This window comes from Corvus kubaryi, unplaced genomic scaffold (genome assembly GCF_017639235.1).
Source record: "Corvus kubaryi isolate FWS band 111438036 unplaced genomic scaffold, C.kubaryi_AGA036_p1.0 49321, whole genome shotgun sequence".
Classification (NCBI taxonomy): domain Eukaryota; kingdom Metazoa; phylum Chordata; class Aves; order Passeriformes; family Corvidae; genus Corvus; species Corvus kubaryi.
Window position 1 is genome coordinate 534 of NW_024581351.1, and position 23,633 is coordinate 24,166.

The following is a 23,633-nucleotide window of genomic DNA, read 5'->3' on the forward strand; positions in this document are numbered from 1 at the left end:
TGACTCCTTTTCGCTTCCCACCTCAACGAGAAAAGAAAAAAAAAAAAAAAAGGCATTTTAAAAAGAGAACCAATGGTGCCTGAACTCTGTTAAACGCTTCTCAGCATCATTCTGTGGCAGGTCCTGGGGACGAGGCCTCGCTGGGGCTGTTCCCCCGGGGGACAGGCTCCCGGAGGGCAGGAGGTGGCCGTGACCCAGAGGAGGCTGCAGGGCACTCCTGGAGCGGCAGGAACGGGAGCTGTTTGCCATCTAGTGGCTTCCACCAGCTCTGGCCTGAGCCTCCTCTGCCCCTCCCAGAGCAGCAGCCCTGGGGTAAAATCCTCCTCCTTTTCCCAAGACTTGTATTAAGGTGAAGGAAGGTCAGTGGATGTAAAGCCCCGATGGCAAAATGGCTCGTTTATTACTTAAGGAAATTATTCAAGTAATTATTTAGGCTTCTCACAATGAACAGAACTCCTGTAAGTCTTCACTTTTCACCCACCCACCTGCACCCCCGAGCTCAGCAGCTGGAGAAGCCTGGATGACACGGGGCTGGAGTTTGTTCTGCTCTGCTTAAACCCACAGTGGAGCGCTCCGTGTTCCCTACTGGTGTTCCCTACTGGTTGAACTGGGAGGAGAGCAGGAACTGTCAGCCAGCAGAGCTGTATCCTGCTCTGGAGATGTGTCCCCCACATCTATGAGACTGTGCAAGGGCAGGGAAAGAAAGGAAAAACTTCCCAAGGCTTTATTTGAGAGCACTGCTATTGTACAGAGAACAGCACAAGCACAGCTTCTGGGAGTGTCTGCACCTACCCTCTGCAGTCCACTGAAGGCAACCTTGATGCAGTGCGGGGGGATTTACACCCCTTCACTGGGCCCACCTGTTGGGTTTTACTCCTCTCTTCTGCTTTACATATTTCAGGCAAAGTCACAGCCCCAAGCACCGATTTTCTCTTCCCCTCAAAGCACACTGCTGCCAAAGGAAGGGGTTGATCATCTCAGTTTCCATTTTCTCCCTTGCAAGCCTCAACCTGGCATTCTTTGTGAACTGCTGCTATAGCTGGTCTAGCAAGATAGTAAGAAAAATGGAGATAAAGCAGTGGGCTGTGGGAGTGAAGGGGCTTCTGCCTTCCTTGGTTGTATTTTGTTAGGAAAACAGGAGGTTATGGTAGAGAAAAAGCAGTTCCTCCATCCCAGACATGATGGAAAGGTGGGAGGCGAAAGTAGAAGAGGTTTTTTCTGAGCCTGGCTCGGCCCTGAGTCCCAGGAGGTGCCCAGGTGGTCCCCATCAGTGGGCAGTGAAGATACCGTGGAATCCGTAAGGCATTGGCACCCCAACTTCTGCTCGCCCCAGCTCCTGGAAGGTCTCTGCATCCAGGACGAGCAGGAAAGCACTTTGGTTCTGCAGGAGGAAGAGAAAGGCAGAGTGAGTGTCCAGGCTGAACTACTGTGCTTGCACACAAAGGTACAAGAAGGCCATGGAGACCAAACCTGTGGGACAGGAGCACTGCGACTCACAGGTTCCACTTGGCAAACACAGACATTCCAAGGACAACCCCCACTTGCACTGCCTGTGCTTGGGCATGGCAGAGCAATACCCCTTGGGGAGCAAGGAGCTGTCTGCCAGGGAGCCTCAAAGCCAGTTCTGGGGTTTAAAAAGTGTATTAATGCTGTGTGACTTTGACAAACTACTGACAGCAAGTTACCTCAGCAGGGCAGACCACCACAGACAGGATGACTCCACTGTCCTCCGCCGTGGCATCAGGCACTGGCACAAAGACAGGCTCTGACGGGTAGGATCCCTCCTCCTGCCAAATCTAGCAAGCACAGGAGCATATGGATGAGCTTCAGGAACACATGGATGAGCTTCATTTCATTAATACTTGTCTACTACAGGGAACAGAGTTACAACTGAGAGTGCTCCCCACAAAGGCACCTGGAAATATTCTGTGCCCCAAGAAACGTAAAGAGTTCAACTTTTAATTAATTCTTTTCATTCCAGGAGTGTGATGGTGCCATCCTCTCCTGTTTGGTGACTGTGCCATATTCGTAAGGTGCCAGGTGAGGGATGAAATCGGGAATCTCATCCCAGACCCATCTGGACAAAGCCCTAAAGCCCCCAGTAAATGACACATCTTCAAATCCAGTTCAGTGGAAGGACTCAATAAGCTGACTTCACCTCACCTTGAAATTCTTGGTCTCCACATCAACCTTGATCAAGGAATTTCCAACCAAGTGCCCAAATCCACACCCGTAGAAGTACCGGTACCTCCTGCCGTTGTACCGAGCGTAATTGATCTGGGGGAACTCCAGGCCCCCAACTTTCTCAAAGCCCTCAGGGTGGAGATTTTCGTGTGTGCACCAGACCTGGAGAAATGTGCATTACAGCAGGGTCGGTTCAGCTTGGACAGGGCAGGAGAGCTCAGTGGTCCCATCAACCACTGCACAACGAGGAGGTGGTTAAAGCTCTGAGGCACAGGGCAGCATCTGCTGCGTAAATGTGCATTATTTATACACACCTTGCCATCTGCATCCTTCACAGCCCTTGCCAGGGTATAAGGCAGTGGGTTCAGGTTTTTCCCCACGGGTGTGTCTGAATCCACGTGCAGAGGGAGAACAAAGCGGCGAGGGAAAGCTCTGGGGATTGAGGCATAAACCTGTTACAGAGACAGAAAGAGATGGTGATGGAGAGAGGAGAGACATTCCAGGCTAAATGCACTTTTGGGGAACAATTCTGAAATTTTAGACACCCTTGAATTCTTCTTCTTCTTTTCCTGATGTGTTTGACCAAGTTCTGGTAAGGTAAAGCACATAATGGAAAGAAGAAGTTCTCTGCACGTTCCAGTAATTTACAGTAGGAACCAAAAAGACAAGAATTAAAAAGGGTCAGCATTGTTCTCACAGTAATAAACGCTGAGTTGGGTATGCAAATGAGTCCATTATCTCCAAATCCAGCAGTGGGACAGACACTGCACTAAATTTTATTTAGTTAGAACAGGCTTATGTTGCTCTACATCCCCCTCTGAAGAAGCAGGAGAGCACTGTGCCTCAGTTCAGTGCCTGAAGGTACCCTGCAGGATTCCCTCTTCCGTGCTCAGGTACACATGGATTCCTGTTTGAAGTCCAGGGGAAGGATGGATTTACTTGGGGAGCAAAGTGCAGCCTCCAGTGTGGCAGACACCCAGCACACTGCACGAGAGGGATAATTCCACCACTGCCACTAAAGCTCAGTTCAAGCCAAGTTTAGAACTGATCATATTCCCATATATTAAACCTTCTCAATAAAATAAATGACAACAACCCTATTTTGGTGTCTTTCAGTTACTTCAGTCTGCAGCTCACCAGCTCAGTTGTGAAACTTCACTTTAACCATATGTGTTCATCCTGAAACCCTGAAAAAAGTTTTCAAAACTTTTCTGGTTCATGTAACCTGGCTGACAAAATACGGGTTAGTGAGCAAACAAAAGCACTGAACATGATGTGGGGAAAGGAGACAAGTCATGCCCAGACATGCCTGAGGCTTTTGATGCAGTGAAGGTCGAGATTCTGTTCTGAAATGACTCCCTCCCGTGTGTGGGTAAAGTTTGGTGGTGATGCCACTTGTCAGTTGAAGAATGTGGGTGTTGGAAACAGGCCCAGCGTTGGAAACAGGCCCAGCGTTGGAAACAGGCCCAGGACCCCTTCAGCCACATCAAATTCCGTCAGAGAAGGATGAGAAAGATGTGGGATTAACGGGATTAACATTCTGCTGTACTTGAATATGCTCAAAAAATACTTGAAAAAAAACCCAAAATAAATGCCGAAAGAAAGCAGAACCTGTTAGGACACAGCTGTGGTCCTTTCAGGTCGGAGCTGAGTTGGTTCCAGACAGCTCAGGACACAGACAGAGGAAGTTCAGTCCTGTCTGAACATGCAGCAGCCCCCCCAGCACGCTGGGTTTCCAATAAACACATCTGCAGGGTGAGAAACTGAAAACAACCCCACTTTTTCCATGTGTGACCTATGCAAAATAATGCCCCTCACAGGGCCTGAAATGGGGCTTTTTCACAGAGCTGGACACAATAAATAATTTATTCGAACGTGCTGTGGGTGAGGTGACTGTGGGGAACAAGGCAGGGGTTTCCGTGGTATTTGTGCTTCTGTGATTTTCGTAAAAACTGCTCCTTTTCTGAAGTAATGCCTTAAAGAACAGGGTTCCTTTTTCTTTTTCCATTTTTAAGTAATGCTACAACGTATTTTGCGTAATTTCTTGGGGGAAAATTGTATTACGCAGGGAGAAGGAAAACAAATGTCATTAAAACCAAGGTTTTAAACCAGAAATAAATTCTGCCGGGCTATGGAACTCTGTGCCACACACCAGCTTGAAAAGTTTTGAGGGAATGCTCCATGGAGAGAGATTTAAAAGGGAAGAAAGCATCGAGAGATGATCATTTCAGTTTTTGTCCCCATGGTGTTCTCCATTCCACCAACCTGAGCCTTGCTGCAGAAAAGCCACTCAACCGCGGGGCCTCAGCAGATCCTGGGAAGCAAAGGCAGGGATCTTACCTGGTCCAGCCCTTCCCCACTCCTCCTCAAGTTCTGCAGCGTGTACAGAGCCAGGCTGGTGCCGTCGTCCTGGCAGCACAGGTCCAGCACCACGCAGCCCTGCTCCTCGAAGGCGTTGATCTGGTGGAAGGTCACGAAGGGCTTGGAGCACCACTGCCCTGGCAGCACCTGCAGGGACCAGGGGACAGCTGCACCTCCTCTCCAGAGCTCCCAGCCTCACCTCAGAGAGCTTCATCCTCTCTCTCTCCCATTTCATCCCCCACTCATTCTTTGGGATTTGCCTTCTGTCGCTGTGTTGGCACAAAAGGGCTGCTTTAAGGCAGGAAGGAGCAAAACCAGAAGAAAAACCAAAATATCAAGCAGCCCCTTGCTGTGCATCTTTCACAGGTTCTGACCTTTTTATACCCTGGAGTACCTGGGACCTGCATTTCAGTCCCTGTGCTGAAGTCTCATGAACCCCAAACTGCTTCTTTCCACCTTTCTGTCCTTTTAGGGCTGGCAAAGAAATGAATGGAGAGGAAAACACATGGAGAAATCCCATTTTTAACAGATCTACACCCCTGCTTTAAAGCCTGTATTGCAGTAATTTCTGGATTGATTCATAAACTCCCCATGGCTGCAACGTAGCATTTTTGGGATCTAAGGTTCCAGACCAGCTGCTGCAGGGGCCAAAGACCCACCTACCTCCCCAGTGTGCTTGTTCACCACGTAGAAGTAGGTGTTGTGCTGAGGCTCCCAGCTTATCCCATCCAAAATGGTTTTCCCACGGAGCTTGGAGGTGATGATCTTCAACAGGTTCAGCTTGAGGGGTTGCTCGATGAAAATGATGTAGTTTTCAGTCATTCCTGAGGAGGCAAGGAAGGAGTATCACCCAAATATGAGGCCAGAAAACATCTCAAGGGCAGAGAGAACTGGACAGCCCTTTCTGCCTCCCATTTGCCCAAATTCCCAGAGTTTGGGGTGGAATCTTACCAAAGCTGTGGTAGTAGGATGGCTTTGCCCTGTCCATGGGACGGATGGAGCACAGCACTTTGGCTCCCTCCAAAGTGTCCCCATGGCCTGACTCCTGTGGGGGGATCCTGATGATGTTATAGCTGGACCCTGGAAAGCACAAAAGGTGTTCAAACCAAACTCAGGCTCTGCTCCTTCCTGTTCCCCAGGAATACTTTGAACCACCTCTCCTAAACTGAGCAGAAAACCAGCAGGCAGTAAAGTGTTCTACGGAGGACTTATCTACCAAAAGAAAAACAAAGAAAAGGAAGCTTGAAAGGAAGTAGAAGGATCTTCTCAGTCTGGGAGAATGCCAGCTCTGCCTGCAGTGCTCTCCTATAATAACAGGAGCAGGATAGAAACCAAGCTCATAGGAAATGAAAACTTTGAGCCTTGGTGATGCTCATTTAATAAACCTGAGCCTATGAGCGGGAAAGAGCAGCATGTTTGAATAATAATAGTCCAGAGTTTGGTGTGTCCAGCTGAAAAAATCATGTGGTACAAAGCTGGACATTGCTGAGGCCAAAAGGAAATGAAAGCAGCAAGAATGAAAAATGATCAAAACTGGGACAAGGTGGAGTGAGCCTGAGGGATCGCAGTAAAGGGCAGCAGCTGTTTTCAGAGGCCTCTGGAAAAGAGGGATTTTACACAGCTCACAGGGACTGATGGCTCTGAGCAGCCACATGGATGCAACAGGATCCTATCAAGATGCTCACAGTTCTGAGAAGAAGAAAAATATCCCACAAAATTCAGCTTTGCTGTAAGATATCCAGGCTACTGGAATAAATTCCATCTCTTCTCCTGCATAAACACTTCTGGTGCTCATCAAAAGCCAATTATTGTAAGTGAAAAACACGAGGCTAATTGTTCAATTTCTTCAGATGAGGTTTCAATACTGGATGGGACCTAAAAAAAAATCATTCTCCTTTTTCCAGCAAAGCTTGGGAGAGGAAGAGGAGAATCTGCTGGATATTCACAGGCCAAAGTCAGAAGCATCTGAAACAATGCTGAGAGGAGCCAATTTTATGGGACAGACTGCCATTGACATTTTGACTCAGGAACAGCAATTTCAAGGTCTCTTTGGGTGTTTCTTCAACAGGAGAAGGAGCAGCACCAGCAGGCATCCTGTACACCCTGCCCAAAAAATCAGCCTGGCCATGCCCTTCTTACCATGCTTCCCAAAGGAATTGCCCATGTTGTAGGTTGTCCCATCCGCCTCGTAGTGGGGATGAGCTGTGGCCCCATTCACTGCAATAAATTTGCTCCAGTCCACCTGGAAAAGCCAAAGATTTTTCAGTCAGCGCAGAACTTTCCTCAGGGTCAGTTCTGTGGAAGTCTGAGAAACAGGGGCAGACTTTATTCATTATTAATAATGTGGGATCTGGACTCCAGCCTTCATTCTGCCTACAGTCTTCCTGAAATCCTTGAAAATTAAGGATGTTTCTCTATCAGTAAAGCAGGACTGATAGCACTGACCATTCCTTGGAAGACATAAATATTCCTGATGGCACAAGTGCTGACACAGTGGGAATGTTGCCCATAATAAGCACAAGCAGCTGTGTGAAGGGACAGTCACTGCCCCAAAAATCACCAAGAGTTTTGTCACCGGAAGCTCAGAAAACCAGGTCCTTTTAAGACATCCCAAACTGGAGAGTTTAAATGTACAATCATGCCTTCCATTTCTTCACTTAGCCAAAAAAAATACCAATCTGCATCTAAAAAAGCAGCTTGAGGGGATTTTTTTTTATGACGATTTGGTTCAACAGAGCTGAACCTAAAAATCCCCACGTGTCTTTTCATCACTGCACTCTGGTTTACAAACCAGATCAGGTGGCAAACCACCCAGCTCTCCAGGAGACATCAGTAGCTGTGCTTTGTACACAGTTTATTTGTGTCACTACTGATCTTGCAGGGAGGGAGGGACTCCTGGAACAGCTCCCTCAAGGCCTGAGGACACTCTGAGCTGGCATTTTGTGGTGTCAAACAGGCCAAACAGTAAACACTGATTCAGGAAGGGCAGAATCCTCCCTCAGCCCTTCTCACGGCTGTCCAGCCCAAATCCCCTCTAAGGGCACAGGCAGGGGGACACGTGGCTTATGCTGTCCTGTCCCAGGTCACATCCTTCTGTCACATCCAGCCACGCTCCTGGGAGAGGATGCTCAGGACAGAGGGAGAAGATTCTCTGATGTTTTAGTCATTTTCTAGCAGAGGAGAAAATCGAGTGGCAGCTGAAGCACCCCTTTGCAACAGAGGGCTTGATCAAGGCTTTGAAGGGCAGCTTTGGAGAGTGCAAAGCTTGAGGTGTAACAAGCAGATAAAGGGAAGAGATATGAAAGCAAAGCACCAGGGAAAAGGCAGGTGTGAGATCAGCAATGTTGACTTTTTCTTGTACACAGGAAAAAGTTGTTTCCTGCTCTGCTCAGAGGTGCAGACAAGCCCAGGCAAGCAGGGAGAGCAGAGGAGAAATGCCAGCTGTGCCCAGCTGGGCAGTGACAGCACCTCCACCCCTGAGAGCGCTGCCTTGCTGCTGCACGCATCGTTCAGGGACTCAGAAAAGAGATGCTGCTGGTCCAGACAAATTCCTTTGAAACTGGATTCCCCCTTGCTGCTCCTAGAAACAGCAAGGTGTGATTGTGCACCATCTGTAGCCCAGCTCCCTCATTCCACTGCCCACACCTTTTCCTTCGTTTCCAGCGTCTCTGGGTCCACCTTGTGCATGAAGACATTCTCATTGCTGACGTAATAATCCCCTTGGTACAGCACATAGTTCACACTGGCATTGTCACTGGGCTCTGAAACAGAAATCCTGGAGTTGTGCACAGCTCTGTGCAGCTCATGGCACATTATGGCAAGTTAGACATATTTAAACAAATAAACCCATTTGTAGTGACATTAATCCCTGTGTGATTGATTGGAAATATCTCGCTAATCTACAAAGGGAAACTGCACAGGTGAAGCCAGGTCAAAGGGACAAGGACAGGGATGGAAATCACTGCTGGAGCTGAGGAAAGGCAGATGGGGGACGTGGATAGGTCTGGAATGTCTTGAGGGAGCTGGCGTGGGGATGTGGGGAGAGTCACCATGAGTGAAGGTGTGAGCACCTTGGGAAAGGACAGAGGACATGGCAGCAGGGGAGAGAAGGAACAGAGGATGGTCACAGCATGAGCAACAAGTTGCAAACTTCGGGCCTGCTCTGGTTTTAGTGGGGAGCACTTTGCTCGCATTTAAGCCTCTTTCTTCCCTGACATACACAGAATCCTAAAGGTACTGGAACTTCCATTCCTGTGCAACGCCATCCCTCACCCTACTCAATAATCTCCTGCCCCTTAGTCCAGGAAGGGAGGGATTAGCCCACTTACCCTACAAGCTTAGCAAGGCAAGGTGTTTTAAGGGCAAAGCTGTGTCTCAGGTAGAACATCAGGGTGTAATGCTCATTATCAGCACTGCACAGGATGTTCTCTCGGGGAGAGATTTCTGTGGAAAATTTGCAACAAGATCCGGGATTGAGCGAGCTGAAGTGGCACTAAAACATTTAACTCTGCCTCCCCCAGCTAAGGCTGACACCAATTTGCATAATTTGGGGGTTTGGGTCATATTCTAAGAAAACCATGGGCTCACAGAAAGTCTGTCAGACTTCCTCACACCTCCCTTTCCACCTAACCACAAGTTCCTCCAACAAAATCTCAGAACACTTCTCATTTTTTACAGAACCACTCTTACGTGGCAGCTCGAAGCGGGACAGGAAGCGCCCAAAGACGCTCTTGCATGGGTCTGGCATGGCCAAGGTGCCGAAATCCGAGGCCACGATGCGGTTGTGCTGGCTGTTCCTCAGGTAGGAGCTGCTCTGCAGGAACCTGCTCCTGTAGGTCACCGTGCCATGGGCCAGCTGGAACTGGTGCAGCAGGGCCATGCCATCAAACCAGTGGTTAAACCTTCCAGGAGAGAGAAAAAAAGAGATTAAGAAGAGGAGTTGGGCATTATATGATGCTCTGTGGTACCCTCCTGCTTTTAGGTTTATTGTTGTTTGTAAAAGCTGATTCCCAGATCCCCTGAACAATTAACCAGGCACAGCTTTGTCTGGGAAAATGCCTGAATCAAATCAAACAAAACAAAACAAGTGTATTCACAGCTGTGGGATGTGAAGACTCAAAATGCTGTGTGTAAGGTTTTTTGGGAGGTAAAGCACCCCCTCCTGCACAGGGAATAGAGTTAGTGCTGTACTGTACAACAACAATAGAAATTATTACTGCAAACCCAGAGGCCTTTAGCTCTCAGATTCTTGCAGGATGTTATTCTCTCCAAACCAAGGAATCGGCGAGACTCTCAGAACACCTGAGGGTCTAACTCTGGGAATAGGATAAGGAGATCAGCTTTGGCCATTTGCTGCCATCAGCTTAATTGTCAATTATCTGGAATGGCACATTCCAAGCCACAGGCAGTAGGTGCCTGCTGGAAATATTTTAATGTATTCTTTTTAAAATGGGATGGATTTGCTTCTAAAGCAGCTCACACCACTCAGTGCAACCAACTCTCCAAGTTCCTGCCCTGAATTTCAGAGTGCTCAGGGATGGATTTTCGCTCAGGACAGAGGACCAGAGCTGGGGATGTTTTATTCCCCAGCCCAGCTGCCTCATCCCACCCCTCTGAGTGGTGAGAGCCTCTCTGTGACTCAGCCTCTCCAGCCTGGGTGACTTCACCATTCAGCTCCTCCTTGCAGGAAATGGGAGTTTCCAAATAAGGGAGCAACTGTTCTCAAAAGATCGGTATTTCTTCCTTCCCTTACTTAAAAAGAAACTAAAAGATGCTCCAAATAGTGGTGAGGGGGGTCCCCTTTAGCTTTAGGCAGAGCTCGGGCCAGATCATTTAAAAAGTCAGTTAAAGGAGACTTACTTATCATTGCCAAACTCGAACTTGCCAGGGCCATTCCTCAGCAGATTTCCATTAATCCACTTGGGAATATGTCCTTTGATCTTGGCTGGGATGGGCTCGGGGGTCTCCTCCACGCTCTGCACTAGGGGGGAGATGCACTGCAGCCCCCTGGGTCTGTGGCAGGGGATTTGCTCCTTGGGTGGGCTGGGCAGGTAATTCTTGAAACCTGCAAAGAGAGCAGGGAGAACAAAGAGCAGGGAATTGAGATTTTCACTGGAATGAAGTGACAACTGTAGAGCTTGAGACTGGATGTCAGGGAGAAGAGCATTCAGCATCTGCAAGCAGCCGAGTTGTGGTGGATACCCAAGGTAAAGCCACAAAACCCAACACATCCACAGGAGCTGAAAATCCAGTGGATTTTACTCTTCTGTAGTTAATCCACAAGAGACACCAGTTCTGCAGCCCAAAGGAGGTAATAGAATATAGGATGATAGAAAAGATGATAACTTTTCTTTTAATCAAAGAAATGTATATTTGGATTTTATTTCATAAAGGAGAGAAGAAAAAAATAGTAACTGCAATCCCCAAAAAAGGGAAGAACACAAATGAAACAGAGCCGAAACACGTTTACAGGACAAAACAGATCTACAAGTTTTATTTGGCAAGGAAATAAGCAGAGAAGGATGATTTCCGATGGAGCCTCGGGTTTGACTGCAATAACCCCTTTTTAGTTCCAGCTGGCAGGACAAAAGCCCCAGGAGAGCATGAAGTGATTGGAATGCTGCGAGCAAACAGTGATGTCAGTGATTGGCTCCCATAGCCTGGTTTGCAAAGCCTCATCAACACAGGGATTGTTTTAGCAATCCATTTAGCTGCAGAGGTGGATTTACCCAGGGGTGCTTCCCTCCCCGGGCTGGCACCGGCCCATCCTGCCCTCAGTGCGGCCGCTCCGCTGCTCTCCCCGAGACCACGGAGCACGGAACCAGCCTGGAACGCTGAACACTGAGGTGGGAGTGAAAGACTGATCCAAAAGGGCACGTGGCAGAGAGAAGTCCATCACCCAGCGCTGGTGCAGACACCACACACTAAATGGACTCCAGGCTGTCACTGAATTCACTCTGATTTTTTGTTCTTTCACCACTGCTGCTTCTGGCCTACATCCGGTAATCCACGGTAGCTGCTGCCAAATTTCCCTGTGAGCCTCTGAAACCCTTTGCTCAACATCTCCAGAGGAAATTCACTATTTCAGCCAGAATACCTGCAAAGGAGCTGAGCTGGCAGGCAGAATTTTTCTAAGCTTGTTTCTGTAGCGCAGCCACAAGCAGGTTGGGTGTTAGGCACGCAGGAAGGTAGAATGCAAGATTCCAATGTAGCTCTCCAACGTGCCAATCCCCAAATCCTCCTTCAGATCTCTTAAGTGTTTGCAGAAATGCAGATTTGGTTTGCAAAGGTGCAAAATATGCATTAAAGAATGAGAGGAACACGTCCATAAGGAGATATTTTGCATCCAAGCAGAAGCAAAGCCGGATGACTCAAGATGGCACTACATCAAAACTTTCTGGAAAGCACTGTAAATAGAAATTTTTGGAAGATACATTCCACAAACGAGCCTGACCAGGGCTGGGAAAGACATCCCAAGTTTACCCCTCCCAACTGCTGTCCCAGAAATTCATATATAAGAACTCTGTCTTAAAAGTTACTATGTCTACAGGCACTTACTCCCTCTGTGGATAACTGCTCCTTGTCCAGATCAGGAAAATGCTTTGAAATTACCAAAGGACATTATTTTTGTTTTTCTGGCAGTGCTGTTATGTGGCTTTGGTAGTTTTCCCTTTCTTGCATTGTTTTTAGGGTGAAGAACCTATCACTTCCTAAGCTAAGTAAGCAAAGTTCTTTTTGTTCTCCTTGTCCTGCGATAACCATGCACGTGATCATCTCAGTAATCCCTCTTGAAATCTGATCTAGTTAGAAGTCATCTACTTAGAACTCATTCCAAAGCATCCCCTACAAAGTGGAGTTTTAATAGAATGGACTCTAAACAACAAGAACATTTAAGGGAATGTCCCAACTCCAGACCAGAGAGGGAGAAAGAAGCAGAGCAAGAGAATGAATTACTTTTTCCCTCTGGGAATCGCTCACATGAGCTGAAGATCCTGGCAGAGGTGCATGCAAAATGGGATCAAATCCTAACACCCACATGAGCCAAACCAGAAGTTTCCAGAAAGAAGACAAGTTATTGTAGAACAATTCTGAATAGGTAGGAGGAGAGCAGGGGTACAGGAAGAAAAAAAAATCCTACATGTCTTCCCCCTTAAACAAAAATAAATCTGAATAACTGTTGCATTTAACTGCACTTTCAACACACTGAGGAACATGAACAGGGAACATGAACAACTCCTCCTTGAACACTGTTCCTGAGTAACTGCAAAAAGGGTGTTCCACCCTCAGGGGAAAGCTCAGTCATAAATTCAAACTTTTTGTAACATCCAGCTCCCCAGGAAGGGACCAATCTCTCTCTGCAGAAGCCAGATGACAGATTGGTTTTTAATGTCACACAACATGCAAATAAAATTACTCCTGCTTCTGTTCTGGCCACACTGCGAGGTGGAAGAACTTGAATCCACAATAAAAGCTCTACAGTCCCAGTGGGGCTCTCTGTGTGTGCTTGAATATCTGAAAATCTGCACAAGATCACAACCTGTCCTCTCAGAACCCTCATTTCTCCACTGTAGTTTCCATCCTGCCTCAGACCTTTAAAAACAAGCTTAAGGTCTTTGGAATATCCGAGCAGAGGCAGTACCAAACACGGAGCTGGAACGCTCCTCCAACCTCTTCCAAACACAGCAGGCAATCACTCCAGAGTGATCCTGGCCTAGCACTTTGTTCAGCTCCTGTTTCCCTGCACAGTGTGTGCTATGATTTCTCCGTCCAGCACAAAGTGACAGCCCAGCATTGATTATTTATTGTTTATATCCAGAAATGGTGGGATGAAGGACCAGGCTCTCCAAGAGAAAGCTGCTGCGGGTGGAGTCATCAGGAATCAGACATTAAATTGTACTTCAACACCAGTGAGTGGGACATGAAATCTGTAATGGTGGGTGGAGGAACTGTGGGAGCCATTTGCTAACACTGGGATCACACGGGAGAGGGCAAATCCATTTTGATTTTAACCTACAGCTTCAAATCCAAGGCTCAGGAAGCACCTCCCACACACAGCCTAATTGCTTGACTCAGAAGGGCATCCAGGACCGCCAGAATTAGGGGCAGAATTTAGCAAATAGAATGCTCATGATATTCATCAAGCAGGGACAGTGACTCAAGAATTCTGTTTTCCCTAAGGACCCTTCAAATTGGGAATAATCCTCTGGCACCGGCAATGTTTTGTTCCCTGTAAAACACAGGTTGCCACAAGACAGAAACAAACCAGTTTTTCCATCCCCCAGCCTGAAGCGGAGCTGAGGATTTGTGCCCTACAGACTCCAGCCTTCCCCAGGGCTGGACCCCTGAGCTCCCACAGGGATTTCCAAAAGGAAGGCACAGCACTTGCCTTGGGAGCGCTGGGAAGTGTCCAAGCTGGGCTCCTTGTTCCATGCAGCTGCTCGGTTCCCCATGGCCAGGGGCTCAGCCACCCACTTCCTCGCTAACAGCCAGAGGAGCAACGAAAAACAGAAAAGAAAAGACAAAAAGCACGGGGAAAAAATAAACTGAGAAAAGGAGCAGGGGAAGGCTCAAAGGGAGGAAAGGAGAAAGGCGACAGTGAACGCGTGCACATGAAATAGCTGTTGATCTCCCAGCAGAAATAGATTCGACACTTTGGGGTCTTCTGGTGGTACAACAAGGCAGATTTGAGGGTTTTTCAGCTCTTTGGACACCCCAGAAGCAATGGTTTGAATTATAAAGGCAGAAAAACACCACCACCATCAAAAAGCAGAAATTCCTGTGAATTAAGCCATGATCTTTGTTGGTTCCTAATTTCTGAAAACAGGCCAACAAATAAACAAAACAAAACAAAGAAATAAAAATCCCAAACAAAAAGCAGCTCAAGCTGTGCAATCATGCTACAAATTGCAGAGTCAGGTTGTGAAACAGAATCCTCTGGGGTAGTTCCCCATTTGCACGTACACATTAAAGCCTCTACAGCCATGCAGCTCCAAAGAACCCTCTCCCTGCCCACTTCCAGCTGGCTCCCTTGCACAGAGAATCTGCTCTGTGATGCTTTCCCAGCTCTGAACCATCTGTATCTGCTGTAATCCCTACCACTCCCGTTTATCTATTCAATAAATAACACACATTTTCTGCCATCTAACAAAGACTTCAGACCGCTCCGCTTAGAATTTCTCACAGTAGGAATCGCTCTCCCGACCCGCGTCAGCAGCAGCAGCAACCCTCTTTCCAAGGGGATGGGATGAAAGGGGTTGTTTTTAATGCATTTTACCTGGAATGAATTGCATCAAAGAGCAGAGGAAATGCAGCAGATGAGCGAGCAGGAGGTTGGCGGCGGACAAAAGGATTTGGGCTAACATATTCCGGCGGGCAGAAGGCATCGGCTCGGAGTGGCCGGGCAGAGCTAGCGGTGCCAGGGCAGGGAGCAGCAGGCAGGGATGGTCGGGAGGTGAGCGCTGCCTCGCATCATCCTTTCACAATAAGAGCCGTGCCCGCAGCAGCGCGGGCCGGGGCGCGTCCTGCCGCCGGCGCTGCGCTCAGCGGCCCCAAACGCGCTCTGCACCTGGGCCAGGTGAGCCGCGACAGCCAGGGCATTGCCGTGACAGCCAGGGCACTGCCGCGACTGCCAGGGCACTGCCGCGACTGCCAGGGCACTGCCGTGACAGCCAGGGCACTGCCGCAACTACCTGGGCACTGCCGCGCCTGCCAGGGCATTGCCGCAACTACCTGGGCACTGCCGCGCCTGCCTGAGCATTGCCGCAACTACCTGGGCATTGCCGCGCCTGCCAGGGCACTGCCGCAACTACCTGGGCACTGCCGCGCCTGCCTGGGCATTGCCGCAACTACCTGGGCATTGCCGCGCCTGCCAGGGCACTGCCGCAACTACCTGGGCACTGCCGCGCCTGCCTGGGCATTGCCGCGCCTGGGAAAATCTGCTCGAGGTGTAGCCGGGGAGACGGGAAGACAGGGAAGAATGGCATGTGGATCTGTGTATCAGAGCAGCCGGGCTCCCAGGTAATTCCTTCAGAAATTCTCGTCTTGAAATTAGCTCAGTTTGCCTTCTTGTTCACGTCCCGAAAATACTTGGGATACAAAATGCTTTTGTTTCTAAACCTGAGTAGCCATTTTGCACCGTACTGAACCTCCAGGTTTCAGGAATATTGGTTGCCACGCCAGATTCCCCCACCAAATCCAGCAGAATGGGCCGTGCTCTGCTGTTCCCAGCTGAGCCGGCCCTAGGACAGACCCTTTCCCTCGGGATGCCAGGAGGAAGCTGCCAGCGCTTTGGAAATGTGATGAAACATTTATTTCACGTCATTATGAAGCTCTTAAAAGCTGCCCTGTGCCTGGAGAGGGAGCAGGGCAGCAGGCACAGCACTCCAGGGACCCCATTCCACAGACAGATTAATTCTCATCCTAAATCTGCTGCAAATTAATCTGATTTCTTCCTGTCCTTCCTGCAAGACCCAACGAACCCTTGACTGCTGTATTTTCTATAACTCATAATGCCCTCCCTTAAATTGTGCTTTCTCTCAACAAACCCAACTGCTTCAACCTTTTCCCCCAGATCACGTTTTCTCAGCTCTTTATTACTTCTGGTTTCAGAAATCTTGATTTCCCCTCGACCCTTAATCTTCTTGAGGTTACAATCAATTTTTAATGTACATTATTGATGCATTTGTGACTTCTAGTTTGCCGCTCTTTTAAAAATAGACTGTATTCTCTAAAGTCCTGCTTCTAAATCATTTGGGATAAGCAAAGCTGGAAGCAGATCACTATGCAATACCACATAGGCTGATCCAGCAGAAAAAAAAGAGTATTAATCGACTTTTTAACTCATTTGTTTGTCCCTACTTACTGATTGCTCGTTTTATGTAATATCACACAGGATGGTGTCAATGAGCTTACACCAAGCTGTACCCACTGGTAATTTTTCCAAATTAAGCCAGCTCTTCTGATAAAGGCTTTTTTTTTTTAATGTATTGTTATCCAAGTCATAGCTAAGAAATTTTCTCCAGACTCTCTCCAGGATGGGATTTAGGCTCACTGAGCTATGGATCTTTGCCCCCTCCTTTTTCTTCTGGCTGTTCCCCCTGATGATGCAGAACACCCACTGTGTTCTTTTCCAGTGCCACTTTCAAAGACAATTCAAAGGTCAAACAGTCTACCATTAACAAAACTTGAGTTCTGCATAGAATATCCTGAGCCTAAAATACCTCTGTTACCTACTAGATTTGGTCTTTTTCTATTCTGACCCACACTTATGCTAAAAGGCAGTTTCATTTTAAGCGAACAGTCAAAATCAGCCTTTTCTCAGGGAAAAATTCTCACCACTGATTATCTAAACTCTCTGCATTATCTGCTATTTCCCATTTTTAGCTTTTAGATAATAGAAGAGCAATGAGAGGAACTGAGTTTTTCATCACTTACACTTTCCAGCCTGTGGAGGAATTCACAGCAAGCTCAGAAATGTAAAGACTCAGTGTCAAGATCCCCTTGACTCCAAGAGGGTTGAAACTTCATCTAAAGTGCTTCCAGGTTTAAAAAAAAAATCCATTTATATTCTGTTACTGATCTGTCATCTTAGACATTCTTGTTAATTTACAGGCTGGAGCTTAAACAAGGAAGGGAGAAGCTTAAAAGAAAACGTAGTTATTGGCTGAGCTTTGCTGATCAGATTTGGCAGCTTTAAAGCCAATTAATTTTCTGTCCAAACCTCCTGCAGTAAAACTGGAAAGCGGATAGGGATGGCACCGGTGCCAGATGGGTTTCAGGAGGAGCTCACTCCTCAAGGAGAGCATGACTGAGCCTGTAGTGTCAGATCAGAAGAGAAATTTGTTTTGTTTCTCCCAATAAACACTGAAGTCCATGAGAGAGGCAATCGGCAGCATTATTTGTGGGGTGGATGAGTTGTAGACAAATGGGAAACTAGTAAAATTTTGTTCCTTAATGTTTTAGAAGGAAAACTGTATGTAATGAGTGTGTCCATATATTAAGTGGAACACAAGCTCTTAACAAGATATTAAGTGGAACGCTAAAGACCAGCCAACAGAAAAGTGCTCCATATTTCTGGCCAGCACAATAATTATGGGAAGCTCTCTTTAAACAGGGAGAGATAAATGTATGATTAATGTATTTCCATTGCTGAAATATTATTTAACTTCACAAGAGGAGAGGCTGCTTTATTTTCAGTGGGTGTTTTAAACATTCTGAACTTACCCTTTAAAGCCACAACTTTATGAAAGTACGTATTTTATTCATTTTACTTAGTTTATTTATATATATATATCCTCACCTATATTTGTGCAGCAAAACCAGAAGCTTTGTTGCTCTTAGTAATTTAAAAAATTTAGTAACTACACTGTTCATAAGCTCACCTGGGTTACTGTGGCCATACTCACTGGCTTTACTTTCAATATTTCCTCAGATTTTAAATTTCCCTTATTACCCCTGAGATCCCACTCTATTAAATGTTATTAAACGGAATGACAACCAACTGTATAAGAAATCACTGTAGAAAAACATGAGTCATTATTCTGAAGATATATCTTGGATTGAACTGCACTAAGCAGTCCTTAATTGTTCTAAAGTGGAGTTTTACTAATTTTTGTTGGATTTTATGACGTTTTTAAATAGAGCAAACTGCTGCAACAGGAACACTTGATCCCCTAAGAGAAAAACTTATACAGTTAGTGTATCCCAAAATCTAAGTTCTAGTGCTTAATAATAGTTGGATATATTTGCCATACAAACTAAATCTAGATGATCCAAATCCAGATGATGTAAAAAGGCTGCACGATTTCCCCAAGCACAAACAGCTAAAATGCAGGTAATAGGCAGATATTCCTCAGTAAATAAATTTGTGTAACTCTTCTTTAAAGCCTTGCATAAATAACTGTGGGCGAATGTCTGAGTTCAGACCCTTGGCAGACGTCATTTTGAAACTCTGGGTTGTGTCATCACTACAGATGAGCGTGGATTTTTGAAACACCCAGCACAATACTTTAGAAAATGTCACTTCCTAAATCTTTTCTTCCACATTTCTCTGTATAAACAGTATTACCAAGAGTGAGAATATCAGGGAAAAAATAGGAGACTGCTAAATATGATGCAAACCAGTGGTGAGACTTTGGACAGCCTTTAGATGCTAAAGATGCAGATAGGCACCTTATGGGATTTTCCAAAATTCCTAAGTGTGTAAGGCGCTTACACCATGCTTAGGCACTTTGAAAATCCTGCTAAGGACATATCTGCATCTTTAGGTATCTAAATCTCACCCTACATGTCCAGTTCCTCTCATTCTTTGGTTTAAATCATGTCGCTGTGACACGTAGCACATTTGGCTTTGAGCTGAGGCAAGGGGGAAAGGAGGGTGGATTAGGTCTGAGAGGATTTAAAGAGGAAATCACTGCATACTACTGGGGTAAAGATGTAAATATATCTTATTCCAGTACTTTTCTTTATTATGTAAGCCCCACACTTCGTACAAGTGATCCTTTGTACATTCCATGTATCATTTTTTTTTTACAGAGTCAAATTATAAGAAAGAAAAAGGGCTCAGTGTTCTCAGACAAAGTGAGTATCAGCAAACAACTCACATAGCCAAATAACAAAAGAACAGAACACTGTAATTCCAGATCATGTTATCTGTTTATTTATTGACATCAACAAAGCTCTGATTATGTTTTATATCAGCAGGCCTTGAAGTGTAACACATGTACCAGTATTACAATGAGTTTTAAATTAAGACTTTATGCTTTCTCAAAGTTCTTTATAGAACTCTCTTATTTCTAAGCTGATCTTTTCAACCTGTTTACATTCTGCGGCACAATGGGAATAACATTGCAAGTATATTCTACTAAGATTTTAGCACAAAAACATTTTTTAAAGTAGAAAAGAAAAAAAAAACCCAACAAATCATAACCAGGAAATGGTTTACATTCAATCATCTGAGGTCATTTTCCACTTACATCATAAAATTCTGTTTCACAGAAATGTTTTTTACTATGTTAAATGGGTTAACCAGTAAAAACCAGATGGCTTAATGTCTTAATCCCTTGAGTCACAGGATTTAAAACAGATATTCAGATTTGTTTTTACTACCACTACACTATGTATTGAAACACTAAGTAGCCGCTTAACTTGTTGGAAGTTTCCTGAACTGACAGAAATATTTATACAAGAAACAGACATCACAACACTCATCACAGTTTGTTTGAATACACAAACACAACTTTGGTTCTGCATTTCTGCCATAAACTCCATTTAACTTTGCAGAGTACTGGCAATGACAGTGACTCTCTTTTTCAGCCTCTCCCTTTTCTGCTCTAAGTGGTTTTCTATGGCCCTGGCTTGTGTTAAGGTCTCATCAAGTTCCTGGACATAAGAAGAGTCCACTGCTGCTCTTGCACTAAAGCGAAGAGATCTGTAGTTAAAATAAATGCTAATGCCATTGACTTTCTCACTACTTTTATGTTTTTCTTAAAAATAGATTTTCTATGAATACCCGATTTCTGACCAAATTAATTCTGTTGTAACATAAAACAGCATTTTTCTTTCAAGATCTGTGTTTGACAGTTTTCAGTGCTAATTTCCCTAAACTGCAGCCACCCATCCATCTTATCTAGACAATTAAAAAATTCCTGTGCGAATAGAACAAAGTTTAACTTGCCTTATAATGTCAGCATATTTTGATAACAAGCTATTAATTTCTTTGCCCATCTCTGTTGAGAGAGAAAAAAAAAAATTATTTAAGCATTTGGATGAATCTCAACATCAAATTAGGTCATTCCATACTTACTTTCAGTAAATTTAATACATCACCATGTAAAACCTTTTCCAGTGGTTCAGTGTTGGAAAGGGACTGCGAGTCCTCAGAAGGAGCCAAATCTGTTTTGTCAGAGAACTGAGGAATTTCTGAAGCTTCATTCTAACAACAGAGCACATTAGAAAAACACAGGTTCTAGGACTTAAAACAAGCTTAGCACAGAGTTTAGCTGAGTGAAAGAAGAGGCTTAAAAAGATCTTGAGGGTGTTTTTGGAGAAGATGCAAGTGGCATTTGGGTTCACAGCCTCATGAGCGTCTTGGGAAGTGGGTGGAAAGTACCAGATTGAGATCTCTGTATATACACCCACATTTTTATTTATATATACACACACATTTATATAGATATACTGATTCATGTAGTGTTTATACCAGTAAAAGCTGGTGTACTTCAGAAGCTTGCTCTCAAGAAGTTCTACATAAATATGTCCCAGTGCTTACCAATTTTGTTGGGCTTCAAGCCCTCAGAGAAACTGCGGTTTCCCCACACGAAAAAGTCATTTGTGTTCCCCCAAACCTCCCTAAAGTGCCGTGGATCTCTGTGCCTTCAGTCCAGAAGAGGACATGGGAAGGGAGGTCCTCCCTCACACAGCACCGCTCACCTCCGTCTTTTTGCGTCTATTTCTATTTTTATCCGCTTTTTGCGCGTCGCTCGCCATGGCTGCCTCACGAAAAGCACGCGGTGTTTGCTGAGCGGTCACGCTGGGGAGGATGTTTAAATAAAAACGTGTAAAACCTGTAATTTGTTCCTCCGCAAGGGCGTTCTCCTCGCGGCGCAGGCAGCACCTCAGACGGGCTGGACACGGCGGGGGAACGGCGGGGAGTCCCGGGCCAGCCTAAAGGCTCATCCGAGGGGATTTATCCCTTTCTGATCTCCCCAGACCCTGAGAGCACCGAGGTCTGCAGGAGAGACCCCGACCCCGCGGTTTCCCCTCAGGCGGGCGGGCGGGCCCGGGGCGGGCAATGGCCGTGAGGGGCTGCGACTGTGGGGACAAGGGAAAAGGGACAAGGAAAAAAGGACGAGGGAAAAGGGACAAGGGAAAAGGGACAAGGAAAAAAGGACGAGGGAAAAGGGACAAGGGACGAGAAACAAGGGACACCCGCTCCCCTCAGGGCTGGCAGCACCCCCTGAGCCCTGCCCGAGATCGGTGGCAGCACCAGGACCGGCCCCCGGTGCCCCCTGAGGGCCGAGGGAGCGGCTCCGGTCCGGGCGGTTCTGTTAAAGCTTTAAACAGTTCCTCAAACCTTTCCCGTCAATTTCACTTTCTAAGCGAAATCCTTGGAATTTCACGCTCCACCTCAAAATACGAGCCATAAATAAGTGCAATCTGAGAGAGCAGGCGCTAAAATGAGTAACAGCCCTAAAATGAGTAACATCACCAAAATGAGTAACATCACCAAAATGCTCAACTACCAAGACCTTTTTTTCCTTTCTCTCTCTAAAGAATGGAGAATAAAATGGTATTTTCCTGAGGCTGTGTTTCACTTCTGTAGGTAAAAATGGTATTTGGTTTCACCAAGAAGCGACTGAGTCACCCCTCGGCTCCTTTGCAAGAGAAACGAACAGGGCACAACAATTCAGGAGAGAACTTTCAGCATCCAAAGAGATTAAACACCATTTCAAGGTACTGCTTTCCTAAATCCTGGCATTGTCCCCTACGGTGAAATAAGTAATTGCAAGATCTGAAGTTATGTTAATGTTGTGCTACGTTATGTTAAGGATTCATGTTAGGATATGTTATTTTATTGTATGTGATTTATGTTAGGGTATGTGATGTATGTTAGGGTATATAAATCTTGTCACTGGTCTGGTTTAGTTTCTTTTTTTCCCCCTTTTATCTTTATTTTTTTGTTTTTAAGAGTAGAAGGGATCTTAATCTCATGTCTATTATCCGAATGGACTCTGAAATTTAAAACCTCAGCATGAGAAATCAAACTGCTGAAAGAACAAGAACTAAATACTTCCCCAAAATAGAAACAACTTTTAATAAGCTGCCATGGCCCGCTTCATTTAGTTCTCAAATATTTATTTTATAGATATTTATGTTATTAGCAATATAATTTAAACATTAAGAAACAGATATGACAGAATATGTTAGGAAAATGTTCTTAAGGTGTTTACTTAATTGGGTCACTATTAGTAGGTTAAGATATTTTTATTAACAGACCACCTGAATTAGAACAAATTAAACATCTGAATTTTCATTTCCATTATCTTACGGAGATGCTAGTCTATGGATAAAGCTCAGACTAAAAATAACATTAAAAGAAAATTATCCAAGGGGTGAGAGTTTACTCTTACTGGAGTTCCAGTTCCTTTAAAATCGGAGCAAAGTTATCTAAGCCATTACTCTAAAAGCAGTTGCAGTTCCTTTGAGATTGAAGATACTAAATTCCAGGAGAAATGAAAATTTAACCTCTAGCACAAAAGCTATTGTATGTGTTAAGAGTCTGGTCCAGAAAAATGCAAATATATGCACAAAAGAGAAGGAAATGCCTTTTTTTCAATGTGTTCAATGAACTAATTGAATCTTAAGGCTCTCAAAAGGCTGACATGAAAGACCAAGTCCTCCTTCCTGTTAGTTTTTGTATGGAATAGGCCAAAAATATTCGTGCCAACAGCTAATACAAAATAAATAATGATCTGAATGTATATTTACGCTTAAATGATAAATTATTCGTACAGCATTAATTTTTTTTAAAGAATTTTTTCTTGGCAGTGAAATGCAAAGAATCTGGGAACAAGAATCACCCAGATGGGGAACTCTCCTGAACAAAGCTCTGGTGCCCAAATTAAAAGATTTTAGAAGTCAGTTGGAGTGATGAAAAGAGTTGTGAATATTATTTTGAAGCTGAAGAAATTTATTCAGAGGTAAAAACTTAAAAGGCTGAAGCTGATTATTTGAGCTGGAAAAGACCAAGAGGCATTTTGGTCCTGCTTGCAGGAGGAACTATTTGTTACAAAATGGATACTGGGAAAATACATAGAAATGGGTGGCCAGGAACAGAAGTCAGCTCAATTTAGAAAGCTACAAATATATTTTTTATGTCCTGCTGGAATTCAGTCAGCGAGTCTATAAATAGGGATATATATTCTTATCTGAAAACATGTTACAAAAACTGTGTTTTTCTTTGTTTGTTGGAAACAGGAGGGCTTAGTCTGCTGCTGAATTCTTCTGCTTTTTAGGTTTCTTTTGAATCGATTTTGTTAGTTCCTTTCAAAAACTTTAAAGCAAGCAGCTAAATTTCTGTAGCACACCCA

The 23,633-nt window shown here is 45.3% G+C and overlaps 2 protein-coding genes across 2 annotated transcripts; both read right to left on the reverse strand.

The window, feature by feature from the left end:
- Positions 1-697: 697 nt before the first annotated feature.
- LOC121672326 (beta,beta-carotene 9',10'-oxygenase-like) lies at positions 698-16,925 on the reverse strand. The gene is given in 14 exon segments (XM_042044935.1): positions 698-1,381; positions 1,686-1,796; positions 2,164-2,346; positions 2,499-2,636; positions 4,525-4,692; positions 5,209-5,369; positions 5,497-5,625; positions 6,685-6,787; positions 8,191-8,306; positions 9,235-9,446; positions 10,405-10,609; positions 13,931-14,023; positions 14,819-14,975; positions 14,978-16,925. Coding segments are annotated over 14 exon segments (1,929 nt in total). The 5' UTR covers positions 15,017-16,925; the 3' UTR covers positions 698-1,267.
- Positions 16,926-18,971: 2,046 nt separating this feature from the next.
- Positions 18,972-21,207, reverse strand: LOC121672327 (testis-expressed protein 12-like; the record flags this gene model as incomplete). The annotated part of the gene is made up of 4 exons (XM_042044936.1): positions 18,972-19,957; positions 20,219-20,270; positions 20,371-20,476; positions 20,974-21,207. Coding segments are annotated over 4 exons (537 nt in total), but the record flags the coding sequence as incomplete, so codon positions are not given.
- Positions 21,208-23,633: the final 2,426 nt, after the last annotated feature.